The sequence below is a fragment of the Chelon labrosus genome, assembly GCF_963514085.1.
Source record: "Chelon labrosus genome assembly, chromosome: 22".
Classification (NCBI taxonomy): domain Eukaryota; kingdom Metazoa; phylum Chordata; class Actinopteri; order Mugiliformes; family Mugilidae; genus Chelon; species Chelon labrosus.
In genome coordinates, this window is record NC_140355.1 from 2,419,790 (window position 1) to 2,436,965 (window position 17,176).

The 17,176-nt window shown below is 41.0% G+C and overlaps 2 protein-coding genes across 2 annotated transcripts; one reads left to right on the plus strand and one right to left on the minus strand.

Moving 5' to 3' along the window:
• Nucleotides 1-2,145: 2,145 nt before the first annotated feature.
• Nucleotides 2,146-6,081, minus strand: LOC311508170 (amine sulfotransferase-like). Its single transcript, XM_084572854.1, has 6 exons — nucleotides 5,186-6,081; nucleotides 4,891-5,096; nucleotides 4,126-4,252; nucleotides 3,278-3,372; nucleotides 3,009-3,180; nucleotides 2,146-2,930 (listed from the first exon to the last, which is right to left on the minus strand). Exons 1-6 carry the CDS (start codon nucleotides 5,322-5,324, stop codon nucleotides 2,821-2,823), a joined length of 849 nt encoding a protein of 282 aa, XP_084428980.1. The 5' UTR covers nucleotides 5,325-6,081; the 3' UTR covers nucleotides 2,146-2,820.
• A 6,528-nt stretch (nucleotides 6,082-12,609) lies between these two features.
• LOC311507529 (amine sulfotransferase-like) lies at nucleotides 12,610-16,003 on the plus strand. The gene is made up of 6 exons (XM_084571901.1): nucleotides 12,610-13,630; nucleotides 13,711-13,916; nucleotides 14,055-14,178; nucleotides 15,169-15,263; nucleotides 15,361-15,532; nucleotides 15,606-16,003. Exons 1-6 carry the CDS (start codon nucleotides 13,492-13,494, stop codon nucleotides 15,713-15,715), a joined length of 846 nt encoding a protein of 281 aa, XP_084428027.1. The 5' UTR covers nucleotides 12,610-13,491; the 3' UTR covers nucleotides 15,716-16,003.
• The last annotated feature ends 1,173 nt before the right edge of the window (nucleotides 16,004-17,176 follow it).

The following is a 17,176-nucleotide window of genomic DNA, read 5'->3' on the forward strand; positions in this document are numbered from 1 at the left end:
CAACACACATTACATCTTTGGAAAGCTTAATTTATTGAGATTAGAATGGCTCATATCATTTCATAATACAATCACAACTGCAGACTCAGAAAACACTTATGCCAGACCAGTCGCAAACACAAAAATGTATCATCTATTGAGCCTCTGAGTATTACAAGATCAGATAAGACTCCAATAAAAATGGCCCTGTTACATTGCCATGGGTCCAGTATATGTCCTCCAGTAAAACAGTTAATCCACACCAAGCATTTGATCTGTGCAGCAAACTTTCACAATCTCCGTGAAGCTCATATTTTCCACATACTCTCGACTGTAACTTCACTTAACTTGAATGTATTAGCAACACAGTCATACCATGCACAATAGCCAGCGAGTGGCTGGTGAGCAAAGGTAGCAGCTCTTCTTCTTTTGTATGAAGCTCGAGTGAGTTGCAGGCACTTCACTGCTGGTGAGTGGCGCATTGAATAGCTAATGAATTACTGAAAACAAGGATATGCAGGTCGACAGGTGGTGGAGTTGACAGAAGCCGTCGGTATGAGGATGATTTTGTTACAAAACATTTAATCTTAAGAGAACTACAAATGATATCAGTTCATTATTTTACAAGAAGATTAAAGCATCCATTAGACACGGCTCAAAAAATTGAAGGAACACTTTTTAAGTACAGCATCAAGTCTGTTAAACTTCTGGGATATTGATGAGGTCAGTTAAGTAGCAGAGGGGGTTGTTAATCAGTTTCAGCTGCTAATAGAGGGGCAACAATGAGATGACCCCAAAAACAGGAATGGTTTTACAGATGGAAGTCACTGACGTTTCTTCCCTCCTCATCTTTTCTGACTGTTTTTCACTAGTTTTGCATTTGGCAAGGGTCAGTGTCACTACTGGTAGCATGAGGCAATACCTGGACCCTACAGAGGTTGCACAGGCAGTCCAACTCCTCCAGGATGGGACATCAATACGTGACATTGCTAGACGGTTTGCTGTGTCTCCCAGCACGGTGTCAAGAGCATGGAGGAGATTCCAGGAGACAGACAGTTACTCTAGGACAGCTGGACAGGACTGTAGAAGGTCCTCAACCCATCAGCAGGACTGGTATCAGCTCTTTTGTGCAAGGAGGAACAGGATGATCACTGCCAGAGCCCTACACAATGACCTCCAGCAGATCAGTGGTGTGAATGTCTCTGACCAGACAATCAGAAATGGACTTCATGAGGGTGGCCTGTGGAGCTCAATTGGCATTTGCCATGAACATCAGAATTGGCGGCCCCGCCAAAGGCCCAGTTTGATTTTCATGGACGAGAGGAGGTTCACCCTGAGCACATGTGGCAGACATGAAAGGGTCTGGAGAAGCCGGAAGAACGTTATGCTGCCTGTAACCTTGTTTCAGCATGACCGGTTTGGTGGTGGTGGTGACTCTATGGTCCTAACACATTAGCCATTCCATATCAGTATGGATATGGAGCATGACTTTTTTCCATATTTGGATCTGATGTATTTTGAATGTGTTCCTTTAGATTTTTTTGAGCAGTATCTTTTAGGCTTTGGAAATAGACATACCAGACCAGGTCAGTTTTGACCCGGGAGGACGACAGGTCGTCATGTGCTGTTTTTGAAAAACAGCAAATAAGTATCTTGACCCAGCATTCACATATATCAGTCAAGTCATAATACATGAGCATACACCAATCAGCCACAACATTAAAACCACTGAAATGGGAAGTAAATAACATTGACCATCTTGTGACATTTCAGTGTTCTGCTGGGAAACATTTGGACCTGGCATTCATGTGGATGTTACTTAGACATGTAGCACCCACCTAGACCAGACCAGGCACACCCACCCCATAGCAATGACACTCCGTTGATGGGTGTATGCAGATCATATGTTGAATTCTATGGTTTTGTAGACTAATTAAAACAGCCTGAAGATATCTGATCATTTGTCCAATCAGCATAAATTGTGGCAATGAGATTTACACAATATTAGAAAGGTGGTCATAATGTTTTGCCTGATCAGTGTATATTCCTCTGATCTTAACTCCTGTCAAAATAATTGAGAGTTTTTTCTTATTTTTGCTCAAGAAACACAAATGATTTTATATAAACGACATCTGTAGCCCTATAGTAATTAGCTGAAAACAAGCTGACTAACAATGTGGAGCACAAAATCAGGTGATACATTATATTTTAGGCCAACTTAGTTTACGTCAATGCATCCATTTTTAACAGAGTAGGGAATTCATGGGAAACACTTCTGGAAGTCCTCTTCTCCTGAGCCAGTGTGTTTTGTCTGCTTTTCTTCCCCGGTGCTATTCGCTCTATGGGAGGATGTTGATTTACTCCAAATTAGCACCCCAGCCCTGATTCACGGTCCCCCATTCTTTAAACAGACTAGAGTATAACTTGAGGATTCTGTTTCACTGAGTTATCAGGATAATGTTGCTGAAGAAATCCCTAAAATGCATGGCGATACATATATATATCAGTGGTCTTTGTAGTCATCTGATCATTTAGAACATTCACCAATCTAATCCGGTTTCACTTATAATTTATTCTTCCCCTTTCTCATTTTAGATGAAGACAATTTAAGTGTGGAGTTGGCTACAGTGACCAAAGTAATAAAAAAACAGCTGCTATAAAGTCATAGTGACAGAGTCTAAAATGCCCAGATAGATCCCAGATAGATCACAGTTGCAAATCATGACTGGTTTGAACATGTCTTTATTTCATTATTTGTGCATGCAAGTCCAAAACGCAGAACCATTCTGCTTTTTGTTATTTACATTAACAGTTTAGACACAGTTTGGCTGCTGTGGCTGTTTATTCAAAGGTGAACTTCAGAGACAGATCACCGAGTTTCTCCTCGATGAGCTGATCCATTATTTCACTCTGTTTCACAGTAAAAGTGTTCTTCCAGTCACCAATCTGACCTGTAACGAAAACCAAAACCTTTCCTGATATCTGTTTGCATGTTTCAGTACAACAGAGCTGCTGCTATGCTTCCTTACCTTTGCGCATGAACTCTGCTGCGATATTCTGGCTTTGCAAAAACTCATAGTTGGCTTTTGAGTCTGTCTTCATGGTCTTGAACGTAGCTTTCTCTACAATATTATCAATGTCAGCTTCACTCAGGTTTTTACCCAAGAAATTGCAGATTTTCGTCACTTCTCCCCTCAGGTCCTAAAATAGAAGCAGCACAAATAAGATCTTAATCTGTAGCGAGGAATAGACAAAGGTGTTTTCTAATGAAGTTCCTATGGAGACAATACCATCTTACCAAAACCATGTCCTCGTAGTTCAGGAAGAGGATATCGTATTGGTCTTTTTGTGTATGCCACTCCTTGACATGGTCAAACCAGGATGATCCCATAACTGTACAATGATAGAAGGTATCTCAACATTAACGTTGGCATTGAAAACAAAGTATCTCATGAACGTTTTCAGCCACAAGCATGCAAATACAACCACAGTTCCACAAGAAAAACTTGGAGCTCTCTAGTTATACAGCTTCTTAGTCATGCTAGCCACCCAACCGTGGATAAGATGGTCCACCACTAATTCCCTTCCTCCAATTCACATCTCGAGTAAAGTTGAGAATGTGCACTTTATGCACCCTTTATGCACTTTATGCACTTTGTGCACCCTGGACACGGACTATTCAACAGACTCCCCTCTGGCAGACGGCTGCGATCCATTGAGTGTAGGACCACTCGCATGGCGAACAGTTTTTTCCATCCGCAGTGCGTCTGCTGAACAATGCCAAGCCCCCCCCCCCCATGAACACATCAAACCCACTACCATCCCACAGTAAATGTTCTGGTGGAATATATATATATATACTGTGTATATATTTTTGTATTTTGTTGTATTTTTATGTTTATATATCTGAGAGCAAGTTTCTATATTTATTCTATAATATAGTTTCTATATTTTATTTTATTTTATTTTATTTTAGGCGTAACAACACCAAAGCAAATTCCTTGTATGTACGATCATGCTTGGCAATAAAGTCTATTCTGATTCTGATTCTGATTTAAACCTATATTATATACGTGTAACTTCAATATGTTTGGTAACAGGCAAAGTAATAAAAATTAGTGACAGTGGTATACTGAGATATCTTACCATTTCCTTGCAGGTACACTTGAAGATACTCCTCAAAGCCCCCGGCCATTGGCAGCACAGAGCATCCCTTGGTGAAGTGATAATATGAGACTACATTGTCCTTTGGATTCCGCATCACATAGATGACCTGACATTTAAACACAAAACAACAACAAAAATAAAATAAAAAAACAGCCATCTGCTGTTTCGTTCTAGGTCTCAGTGTTGTGTTATGTCTGCAACTGTGACTAGACCAGTGCGACCCCTAGTGGAAACATTTCAAACTCCCTGTTCCCACAATGTAATCTTTAAGGATATATTCATTTGTCTTTTTCCTATATGTGTGTGTGCACACCACACAAATCATCCATCATGGTTATTACACTAGTATGATATTAATGGTCTGTCTTCATATTATGCCATATGTAATATATTATTATAACATTACTATGCTATTATGCCTGTATCATCACAAAATACTAAATTGGCAATGTTTTCTTGTTGTTTTTGTTATCTTTCCTTATGCACGTTTCTTTTCTGTCACTGTAGCTCTCATTTACAAACATATACTTCCTTCCAGACTTAATATTCACACACAGAACACAGTATACCCTTACACACACAGCACAAAACCTTCTATGTTGTCTGATGTTCTGTACCAATTGTTTAGTCCCTATCCTGTAAGTATTTTGTTGGTTTGCCTTCAATCAAAACTATTGGTAGAAGAAAAACCCATCAAGCCAGAGCTCAGTGAAGATTTGGATTGAGCTTCCATATGGCACTGACCTTTGCTTTCTTGTCTTTCAATGCTGGAGGCATGAGAACTGGGGTGAGGTGGGAGGTGAAGAGCCGTGGAGAGGGTCGCTTGGTGTAGCCATGTTCATCCCTCATGTTCTCCAGCCAGGGCATCTGAAGCAAGTTGTTTTTTGATTTGTCCACATCTCCACCCGACGCATAGATGGAGATGAGGATCTGTTGAGTCCATATGGTGCCTGTGGAGGGAGATACAGTACAGACAGGTGTGAGACGTTACAGTTGATCAAATGAAAATAATGTGACGATCTATGGCTTTCTCACTGACCTGATTTTGGATAAGTGATGAGGAAGACGTCGCTGTCTCTTACTTCAAAGCTTTGGAGAGAATCAATGTGCTCGGCAGTTGCGTGATTGGAAAAGACGTAGTTTTTATACCTACTTAACATATGGTTGATGGGCTCCATTGTAGTCAAGAAAATGAACAGACGAGTGGAAAGACCTCACAGCTACAAGAGCAACCTCTGGGTCTGAAAAGTGAAGTCACTGCAGCAGTGTCCAACCTTTTTTATTTTATAATTAGGGGCATATTTGCTTTGAGAGACCGTTGACAGTTGGGCGATGCCAAAGGCCACAAGCCGCTAGCTGTTGACTCTGCTTAGTAAATACAGTCAGTGCTCTCGGCTAGTGTTTGAAGCTTTGCTCCATTTGGATCATTTTAAATACAAACTATACCTTAAGGCTTTGCTGTAGTTCCTATAATATTAATGTCACACTGTGGCATGACAGACATTATAGTAGTCTGAATCTTGAAACAAGGTAATATGTTAAACTGGAGGTGCTCATTGAAGTTATTCAGTAACGTAAACCAAGGGATCAAAATGTGAATATTTGTTAATATTCTGTCGAGCCCTATTTGCACAGGAGTAATATCACCTTGGGATGTCATGTGATTTAGAAATCAATGTTTTACTTAAATATACAGACATTATCCCGGTTGTGTCTCTGCTACTGTCTGCTTCCACTCCTCTACATGTCAGAAGTTCCTTTTATACCGCTACATTTTTTGACAGCTTTAGTTACTGTGCAGTTTGGGATTATTAAAAATAAAACATGATGTGATGAGACTTTAGAATTTATGAACTATTTGGCAGTGTTTAAATCAGCTCCACCTTTTACCCATGTGATGCACACATTAATGCATCACTACGTAAATATGCTGCCATGCATGTCATCCATCACCTCATCCTTCACGATTTCATTCTTCTGATGATTCTGACCTTTTTTCTGTGAAAGGGTCTGGATGCTATGCAGCGAGATCCTGGCTTTGCAACCAAACATCCGCCCAAACTTTTGATATATGACACAGACTTTACAATTATTAACTCATAAAAATAATATAAACCCCCCCCCCCCCCCCCCCCCTCAAATCACAGAGATGCTGATTTGCACTGGATTCATTTTATCACAGGACCTCTGTTTTAGTAGAAATATAGTAGGTAATTTGCACCTTGTTGTCATTAACTCTTAACTAACTTATCAAATTTAGTGAATGTGGTTTATCTGGGAATGAACTGGTATCAATGACTGTCACACAAAAAGCATTGAGACATAACTGTTATAAATTAACCTGTAACTAAACAAGAACACACAATGTAAGACACAGAATATAATGACTGTGGTGTGTTCACAACCTTCTTTTTCTTTAAATACATGATGACCTGCTAAATAACACACTTACAGCAAGTAAGTTATAATACAAACATTATTTTACTTAACTGTTTGCCTGTCCCTCTAGGTGATCCTGGCAGGCTGAACCAGTTTAACATGAGACGAAGAACTGGACATTAAACACAAAAGGATGACTATATTTAAAATGATTAAATGTAAACAGTAGCTAAATGAGGCTTGTGCAAGCGCTGACAGCAGTCCATGTGGTGGTAGTTGGGTAAAGGAGATAAGAGGTGACATTATAGGAATGAAGAGGAGCAGAGATGTTAAGTGTTGTGGTAACAGATGTTTTTTTAACCACCTTCATGAGCATAAAAAAGAAACTGAACATTAGCCATGATAGTCCATGCTATGTTTAGGGCTAACAAACAACTATTTGAAAGTGGTCTTTAAGGCACATAACTAACTTATTTAAAATCAGCATCAAATTAACTGCACCTCCTACAGTAGCCAAGGATTGACCTGTCTAATGTGAGGGTGACTGATCGTAGCACCTTTTATGATATGAACAAAGGTAGCCATAACACTGTTGACACTAGACAGTTTTGGCTGGATTGACACCAGCTTTGGGTTGGCACTTTTGTGTCAAAGACAAAAATATGATCATGCCAAGTGCCATGGAGGTGAAGCAGGCCCATGTTCTCCTTGATTGTGACCAGCTTGATGTTGGGGACCTCCCCATTCCACCTCACTGTATGTGATGAGGGCGTTTAGTGATGCTCTTCCAAACAGGGAATGGCAAAAGAAGATGGGAGCCGTTCAACATACACATACTCTATTGTCTATGTTTTACTGTACTGTCTGTGCTGATGCCTGGCTATTCGCATAGGTGAGAGTTTGCGGGCGGTTGGGTATCTGGGGACTGGGTCTTACGTGATGTGATGTCTTGTTGCCTGTGTTGTTGTGTGTGTGACTGGCTGCTCCCATAGGTGAGAGTTTGCGGGCGGCTAGGTATCTGGGGGTTGTATCGTATGTGATTTGCTTTTTGTGTTATTGTATTGGCGTATGTTGTGACTGGTATGTTGTGGTTATTCTGTTGTGTATGGTTAGGATGTGAACACTAAAATTACCCTTGATGTTTTTTTGGTTTCTATGTGCATAGAGAGGTGTTTGTACACATATACTACACTTTTAGAATACTTTTAGACTACAACATGTTTATAGAAAGGTCTGACCAGGGACTGGGGTTGCAAATTAGCCAACTGGCTAGAAACCTTTTATGTAACACATCTACAGACATTGTTATGGCATTAACTGTGATAGCTATGTATGTAATAATGTGCGCTGCATTGTCCCTGATAAATAAACTAATAATGAAAAATAATAAACTGCATTCCACCCCAACCAGAAAACGGACACACGCGTCCAGGTAAAGAAAGGTGAATAGAATTCGGGTTTAGGTTCATTTATTTATTTAGTTACTTAACAGCTACAAGACTACAGAATATTTTAAGGCGCTCATTATCAATTAACAGACAACACTTCGGATGCATTTTTTTTTCTTCTGTGGATCATTCAAAATAGCAGCTGTGTGTGTGTGTTTTTTTTTTTGTTTTGTTGTTTTTTTGTAGAATAAGGCACAATGCCGCTCATGCAGAGGACATAAGAGGTCCATCACTGTGGCCAAGATGCAGTGTGTCCATAGCTAAAATAATGTGGTCATAAGTTGCCCAGACCACCCCCAAATTTGGTCTGATTGACCTGATCTCAAACGTGTCCTGGGTGTGTTCAAACCTGGTCACGTTCAAATAACCACATCTGAATAACCACATCTGAACAGGACCTCGAGAAGTTTGAGTCAGTCCAGAAGAGTCCTCGATTTATTCACAGAACATCCTGAGGCCTAAATGTCTGTAATTCTACTTAGGTGAGTTAGGAGAAACTCCGTGTTTCATTTATATACAGTATTATGAATGGGATCTTAATCATCTCTCTTTGATGATTTAAAGTTCCTGTTGTAAACTCCCTGTCATTGTGCTATTTGTCTTTGTTTTCAGTCGGGTGCCCCTTGGGCAGCTCAGGTGCACTGTTGGGTCCTACTGTTAGTTGATGCAAAGCGGCAGCCCGACAGCTTCCACTATATCTGCAAAGTTACCAGGTCAGCCTTCCACCGTCCCTCACGCCTTGTACAACCCCTCTTAACGACAACAGTGAGAGTATCAGCACGCTACGGCTGCGGTCAATCTGCCTACAGACCGAGTCTTCTGCCACAGGTGACCGAGAAGAGTACTGACCCTAATGAGCCAGCTTTGGGACTACAGTGACATTGCCCAACCGATTGTCTTGGCTACAAGGCCCAGCAAATAGAGAGTGAAAACCCCACGATGCGCCACATATACAAGGTGCTAGTCCGTCAATATGATCCTCTGGGAGTCATTATACCTTATACAATGTGAGCCAAGGTCCTTGTCCAGACACTGTGGGCAAGAAAGAGGAGCTGGGATTACTCAAACCTTCCTTCTGATATCCTTGAAGCTTGCTCCAGCTGGGAGAAGGAGCTGTTTGGGGCTCTGTGCAGCTTTGACAGGAGCCCAGTTGTGCTCTCTCATTCATTGAAAAATCACCCTATGCATCACCAAGACCTTTCTTTGAACTGACTCCACTACATTCTTGACCTGGCTGACATCCAACTCTAGTAGATTTAAGGTCTTTGTAGGGGCCCGAGTCTCTGAGATCTGACAGCTTTGCACACTTGGCGGTACGTGGACAGCCAACAATCCAGCTGATGACCTTACTCATGGCAATACCTTGGCCGAGCTGGCGGCTCCAAGTCAGTGGACCATCATTCCTATATGGTTCACCTGATGAATGGCCATCACTTCCTGTCTGCATAGAGCCAGAAGACATCACCGAGCTCTAGCGCGATGACTTCTGTGGCCTCACACAGACGAGCATTAGTATCGACATTGATCGATACCAATGTAATGAGACTGATGCTTAAGTTTCAGTGTCTCTCTTGTACAACTGCAGTGGTTTCATTGAAGAGGCGACCTGACTGTGTTTGTCTAAATGCTGCTGCTGTCACAGAGCAGAGCAGGCTCACTTTCCTCTCCCTCTCATGTGTTTGTTGTACCGTCACGTGACTCAATGGCACCAGGCTACCAAGCATCGCCCCCCGCTAACAGCCAGGCCCGGTCAGCAGCAGTGCTTTCCACACTGCACAGAGATGGAGAAGGAGAATGGCAGAGAGAAAGAGCAGCGCTGTTTAGTCATATTTTCAGGCCGAAAATGAAACGACAGCAAGTTAAGCACCGTTTGTAAAAAGGCTGCAAGATGCAGTGGTAACACAACAAACTTGTATAAGCGTATGAAAAATCATGGAAAAGAAAACGCACAGCTACAGAAACGGAGAGTGGAGGCCACGACAGACCCCCAACCCAGAGACATAGGTCATTGGCAGAGGCCTGTCAGTTTTGCAGTGACAATATCCAGGTAGATAATAGCGACGAAATAAATATTTTAGTCATCTGCAGCATTAGTTAATAATACTTAACAAGTGGTCATTTGTTACTTTTGACAACTTAAACAGTATAAATTATACTAAGACCTTGATATAATGGAATTGAAACATATATACTGAATATAATGTAGGTCCGATTTGATATTTGAATATAATTACCCTTTTGTGTTAGCTGTGAAAGGGATACTGTACAGTTATTTTACAAGGAGACACTCGACCCACGGTACAAAATTCCAAGCAGGAAATCTTTGATGGAGGGGAAACTACCAGCTCTTTATGAAGACTGAAATGTAATTTTGTACACTTTGTTTATTTAAGAAAAAAACAGAACCAGAAACAAGTGCAATGAAGGGAAAGATTTAGTTTTATAGTTGTACTGTAGTTTCTGAACACACTGTCAGAAAAGGAACTTGTTTTCATTTGTTCTCGAGTGATAATTTTGTGTTGTTTCTGAACAAAAACCTTTATTGTGATAATAAAGTATTTTCAGTTTACTTATAAACCTTGCCCAAATCTGTATTGGATTTTAACTGATTTATAATCCAAAAGGCAAATCACAAAAACACTTAAAGGTCATGAAAATTCATTCAGATTTAGACTGATTCAGACTGATGATGCATCCATCTAAATTATTAAAAAGTATCGATATCGGTATCAGCGATACTGGTCCTGTATATACTTGGTATCAGATCGATACCAAATCGGTATCGCACACCACTACTCAAAACCTGTTTCCCACCTATACTGGATCCCCAGTCCTATCGCAAAAATAGGAGCAAAGAGGATGCAATATCCGTAGTCCTGAACTACATCCTCTCACATATGGACAGTAAGAACACATATGCAAGAATGTTGTTTGTTGACTTCAGTTCAGCATTCAACACTGTTATCCTCTCCTCTCAAGATGATCATCAAAATTGAACACCTTAGCATCAGCATTCCACTCTAGCCGGATACTAACAGACCCATCCCTGGACCCCCTGCAGTTCGCCTACAGATCAAACAGATCTGTGGATGATGCCGTCAACCTGTCCCTCCACCTCATCCTCCAGCACCTGGACTCCCCCAGATCATATGCCAGGGTCCTGTTTGTGGATTTCAGCTCGGCCTTCAACACAGTCGTTCCGTCTCTACTACAGGACAAACTCTCCCAGCTGACCGTGCCTGACTCCATCTGCAGGTGGATTACAGACTTCCTGTCTGACAAGGAGGCAGCATCTGAGGCTGGGAAAACACATCTCAGACTCCCGTACCATCAGCACGGGTTCCCCTCAAGGCTGTGTTCTTTCTCCTCTGCTCTTCTCCCTGTATACCAAGATCCGCACCTCCAGTCACGAGTCTGTCAAGCTCCTGAAGTTTGCGGATGACACCACCCTAATCTGGCTCATCCTAGGTGGAGATGAGAGCGCCTACAGACTGGAGATTGACCGCTTGGTGACTTGGTGCAACCGCCACAACCTGGAGCTGAACGCCTCCAAGACAGTGGAGATGATTGTGGACTACAGGAAGAACACAGCCCCACACCTCCCCATCATCCTGTGCGACTCTACAGTCAACACTGTGGACTCCTTCCGTTTCCTGGGCACCATCATCTCCCAGGACCTCAAATGGGAGCTGAACATCAGCTCCCTAATTAAAAAAGCACAGCAGAGGATGTACTTCCTGCGGCAGCAGAAGAAATTCAACCTGCCAAAGACAATGATGGTTCACTTCTACACTGCCATCATTGAGTCCATCCTCACCAACTCCATCACCACCTGGTATGCTGCAGCCTCTGCTAAGGACAAGAGCAGACTGCAGCGTGTCATTCGCTCTGCAGAGAAGGTTATTGGCTGCAGTCTGAAGTCTCTCGACGAGCTGGACGCTTCCAGGACTCTGAAGCGTGCAGCTAAGATTGTGGCCGATCCCTCTCACCCTGGACACGGACTATTCAACAGACTCCCCTCTGGCAGACGGCTGCGATCCATCGAGTGTAGGACCACTCGCATGGCGAACAGTTTTTTTCCATCCGCAGTGCGTCTGCTGAACAATGCCAAGCCCCCCCCCCCCATGAACACATCAAACCCACTACCATCCCACAGTAAATGTTCTGGTGGAATATATATATATATACTGTGTATAGATTTTTGTATTTTATTTTATATATAGTTTCTATATTTTATTTTATTTTATGCGTAACAACACCAAAGCAAATTCCTTGTATGTACAAACATGCTTGACAATAAAGTCTTTTCTGATTCTGATTCTAATTCTGATACTGGATTGTCTGACCAACAGACCAGAATGGGTCACAGTTCCTCCTCAACCATAATACTGAACACCGCTGTGCCCCAGGGATGTCATTGAAACCAGTTCATTCCCAGATTCACCACATTCAGTAAATTTGATAAGTTAGTTAGGAGTTAATGACAACAAGGTGCAAATTACCTACCCTATTTCTCCTAACACAGATAAAATGAATCCAGTGCGAATCAGCATCTCTGTGATTTGAGGGGGTGTTTTTATTATTTTTATGAGTTAATAATTGTAAAGTCTGTGTCATATATCAAAAGTTTGGACAGATGTTTGGTTGCAAAGCCAGGATCTCGCTGCATAGCATCCAGACCCTTTCACAGAAAAAAGTTCAGAATCATCAGAAGAATGAAATCGTGATGGATGAAGAGATGGAAGATATGCATGGCAGCATATTTACGTAGTGATGCATTAATGTGTGCATCACATGGGTAAAAGGTGGAGCTGATTTAAACACTGCCAAATAGTTCATAAATTCTAAAGTCTCATCACATCATGTTTTATTTTTAATAATCCCAAACTGCACAGTAACTAAAGCTGTCAAAAAATGTAGCGGTATAAAAGGAACTTCTGACATGTAGAGGAGTGGAAGCAGACAGTAGCAGAGACACAACCGGGATAATGTCTGTATATTTAAGTAAAACATTGATTTCTAAATCACATGACATCCCAAGGTGATATTACTCCTGTGCAAATAGGGCTCGACAGAATATTAACACAAATATTCACATTTTGATCCCTTGGTTTACGTTACTGAATAACTTCAATGAGCACCTCCAGTTTAACATATTATCTTGTTTCAAGATTCAGACTACTATAATGTCTGTCATGCCACAGTGTGACATTAATATTATAGGAACTACAGCAAAGCCTTAAGGTATAGTTTGTATTTAAAATGATCCAAATGGAGCAAAGCTTCAAACACTAGCTGAGAGCACTGACTGTATTTACTAAGCAGAGTCAACAGCTAGCGGCTTGTTGGCATCGCTTAACCGTCCACTCAACGCAAACATGTCCCTAATTATAAATAATAAAGGTTGGACACTTCTGCAGAGGCTTCACTTTTCAGACCCAGAGTTTGCCGTTTGGTCCAGAGTCTGCTACTGCTGCTGTGAGGTCTTTCCACTCTTCTGTTTATTTTCTTGACTACAATGGAGCCCATCAATAGTAGGTACAGTAGGTATAAAAACTACGTCTTCCTTAAGAGCACAAGTGTCGAGCTCATTGATTCTCTCCAAAGCTTTGAAGTAAGAGACAGCGACGTCTACCTCATCACTTATCCAAAGTCAGGTCAGTGAGAAAGCCATAGATCGTCACATCATTTTCATTTGATCAACTGTAACGTGTCTGTACTGTATCTCCCTCCACAGGCACCATATGGACTCAACAGATCCTCATCTCCATCTATGCGTCGGGTGGAGATGTGGACGCATCAAAAAACAACTTGTTTCAGATGCCCTGGCTGGAGAACATGAAGGATGAACATGGCTACACCAAGCGACCCTCTCCAAGGCTCTTCACCTCCCACCTCACCCCGATTCTCATGCCTCCAGCATTGAAAGGCAAGAAGGCAAAGGTCAGTGCCATATTACAGAAGACGCTCAGTCTGGTCTAGCAGCAGGCCTCTGTGGTCTCATGGTCTCAGCACATCTCTCTGATGTCTGTTTTTTTAATTAATTAATTTTTTTATTATTGTTTTGTGTTTAAATGTCAGATCATCTATGTGATGCGGAATCCGAAGGACAACGCAGTCTCATATTATCACTACAGCAAGGGATTCTTTCCGCAGCTGTCATTCAACTTTGAGGAGTTTTTTGAGGATTACCTGAAGGGAAACGGTGAGATACCTAAGTCCCACTATAACTAACTTTAGTACTTTACCTGTTACCACACATATTAAAGTTACACCTATATAATATAGGTTTAAAGTGCACATTCTCAACTTTACTTTAGATGTGAATTGGAGGAAGGTACAGCTGTTTAATACGTAGTTCCCTCTTTTTCCAAATTGAACTGGACATTTGACTCAAAAACTGTGATATTCCTTCATTGTCTTTAATAATAATAATAAACATAATTTAATTTAGAAGATAAAAAGTCTGGAGTTATTTCCAATTGTAGAATTTTCATTTGGAGTGAACCCACAACATAAATTCAAAGGAGCTCTGAATTTAAATGAAACAGACCATCTGTAGGCTACAACAAAATAAATCTTTCAGATAGACAGCAGGAACATCAGGAGTTAGCAGATCAACAATTCGACACGTTGTGAGAAACTGATGAGCTCAACGACAAAGAAAGGCCTTAATGTCAACAGAAGAAAACAGTGGAATATGATCACAGAATGCTTTGCTTTTTGGCAGCAACAACCTCCTGCACAACATCCTACCAAGTGAAGAACACATGTAGTGATATGGATATGGACGAGGACAAGTCACACAAGATGGAAAGACTTCACAGAAGCAAATACAGAGGCTTCAACACAGCGTGCAAGCCATTCATAAGGCTCAAGAACTAGAAACAGAGCTGAGGGAAACTATCCTGATTTGCTGGTGGCACAAGACTGTAAGTCAGGATTACTGAAGTCATTAGGATTCATCCTAAGAGGGCCGTGAATGTTGAGACACTCAGTCTGCGCTCAAGTGGTGGACCATCTTATCCACGGTTGGGTTGCTAGCATGACTAAGAAGCTGTATAACTAGAGAGCTCCAATCTGAGCTTCTTGTGGAACTGTGGTTGTATTTGCATGCTTGTGACTGAAAACATTCACCAGATACTTTGTTTTAAATGCCAGTGTTAATGTTGAGATACCTTCTATAATTATACAGTTGTGGGATCATCCTGGTTTGACCATGTCAAGGAGTGGCATACACAAAAAGACCAGTACGACATCCTCTTCCTGAACTACGAGGACATGGTTTTGGTAAGATGGTATTGTCTCCATAGGAACTTCATTAGAAAACACCTTTGTCTATTCCTCGCTACAGATTAAGATCTTATTTGTGCTGCTTCTATTTTAGGACCTGAGGGGAGAAGTGATGAAAATCTGCAATTTCTTGGGTAAAAACCTGAGTGAAGCTGACATCGATAATGTTGTAGAGAAAGCTACATTCAAGACCATGAAGACAGACTCAAAAGCCAACTATGAGTTTTTGAAAGAGCACAATATCTCAGTGGTGTTCATGCGCAAAGGTAAGAAAGCAGCAGCTCTGTTGTACTGAAACATGCAAACAGATATCAGGAAAGGTTTTGGTTTTCATTACAGGTCAGATTGGTGACTGGAAGAACACTTTTACTGTGAAACAGAGTGAAAGAATGGATCAGCTCATCAAGGAGAAACTCGGTGATCTGTCTCTGAAGTTCACCTTTGAATAAGCAGCCACAGCAGCTCTAAGGTGTTAATGTTCTAATGTTTAAAAGATAAAGCTTCAAAACTCACCGACACTCACTTTCACTATGCAGTGTCATCGCACTAGAGATGCTTTCAGGAGCAATAGGAAAAAACAACGCAAGCACAATATTGTTTGGAACCATTGACTGTATAGTTTGGAAAATGCAAAAATATTATTAAATATTCGTTGAGGCCATGGTGGAGTAAATTAGACAATGGGGGGCCGCCATAGCATTAACACTGTGTGGGATATACAGCTGTCTCTGCAGTATAGCAGCCAAACTGTGTCTAAACTGTTAATATAAACAACAAAAAAACAGAATGGTTCTGCGTTTTGGACTTGCATGCACAAATAATGAAATAAAGACATGTTCAAACCAGTCATGATTTGCATCTGTGATCTATCTATGAATAGGCATTTTAGACTCTGTCACTATGACTTTAAAGCAGCTGTTTTTCCATTACTTTGGTCACTGTAGCCAACTCCACACTGAAATTGTCTTAATGTAAAATGAGAAAGGGTTAGGGTTATAAGTGAAACCTGATTAGATTACAACAACAACTGTAAGGACCACTGAGTAAATAGGTATCACCATGATTTTAGGGATTTCTTCAGCAACATTATTCTGATAACTCAGTGAAACAAAATCCTCAAGTTATACTCTAGTCTGTTTAAAGAATGGGGGACAGTGAATCAGGGCTGGGGTGCTAATGTGGAGTAAATCAACATCCTCCCATAGAGCGAATAGCACCGGGGAAGAAAAGACGACAAAATATACTGGCTATCTCACAGGCCAGGAAGAAGATGAACAATTTTTCATTGACACTATCTGAGGGCCACATAGGACCGTTCACTTAACCAGATATGATATAACTCCCATTTTAAATATGTTTGTGTGTGTGTGTGTGTGTATATATATATATGTTTAGTGAAGCAAACAAAAAATAACCACTTACTGTGATTTGTGCATTTTTACACTAAGAAAGAGTTTAACATTTTCCCTGTATGCCCACTCTACCTCGCCACTATCAGCAGTGGGCACTTTGTTTTTCAACGAGAACTCCAATGAGTTTGTTATCATTTTATTAAGAGCAGAAGTTTTGTTTAGAAAGATAGATGTAGAAAAGAGGACAAACTTCTTGTAAAGACATTTCACTGTGAAACAGCTTTTTAACCAAGCAGCAATTGCACACATATATAAACGCTTGAGCACTTAGTAAAATTACAGCAGGGAATTTCTTTTCTTTTAAGTAAAACCAGTCCATTCCTTTCCTTTCCTGGTTCCTTTGATTTGGATTTTGTTATGGGGATTGAAGCTCCTCCCAAAACACATCCATTAATATGCTACTGTTTTCAATAAACCATGTGACCTCATCTCTATGACTGAGCGTTGAAACCACAGTAATGTCAAATCCATAGAAATGGAAACCAACACAACACGACT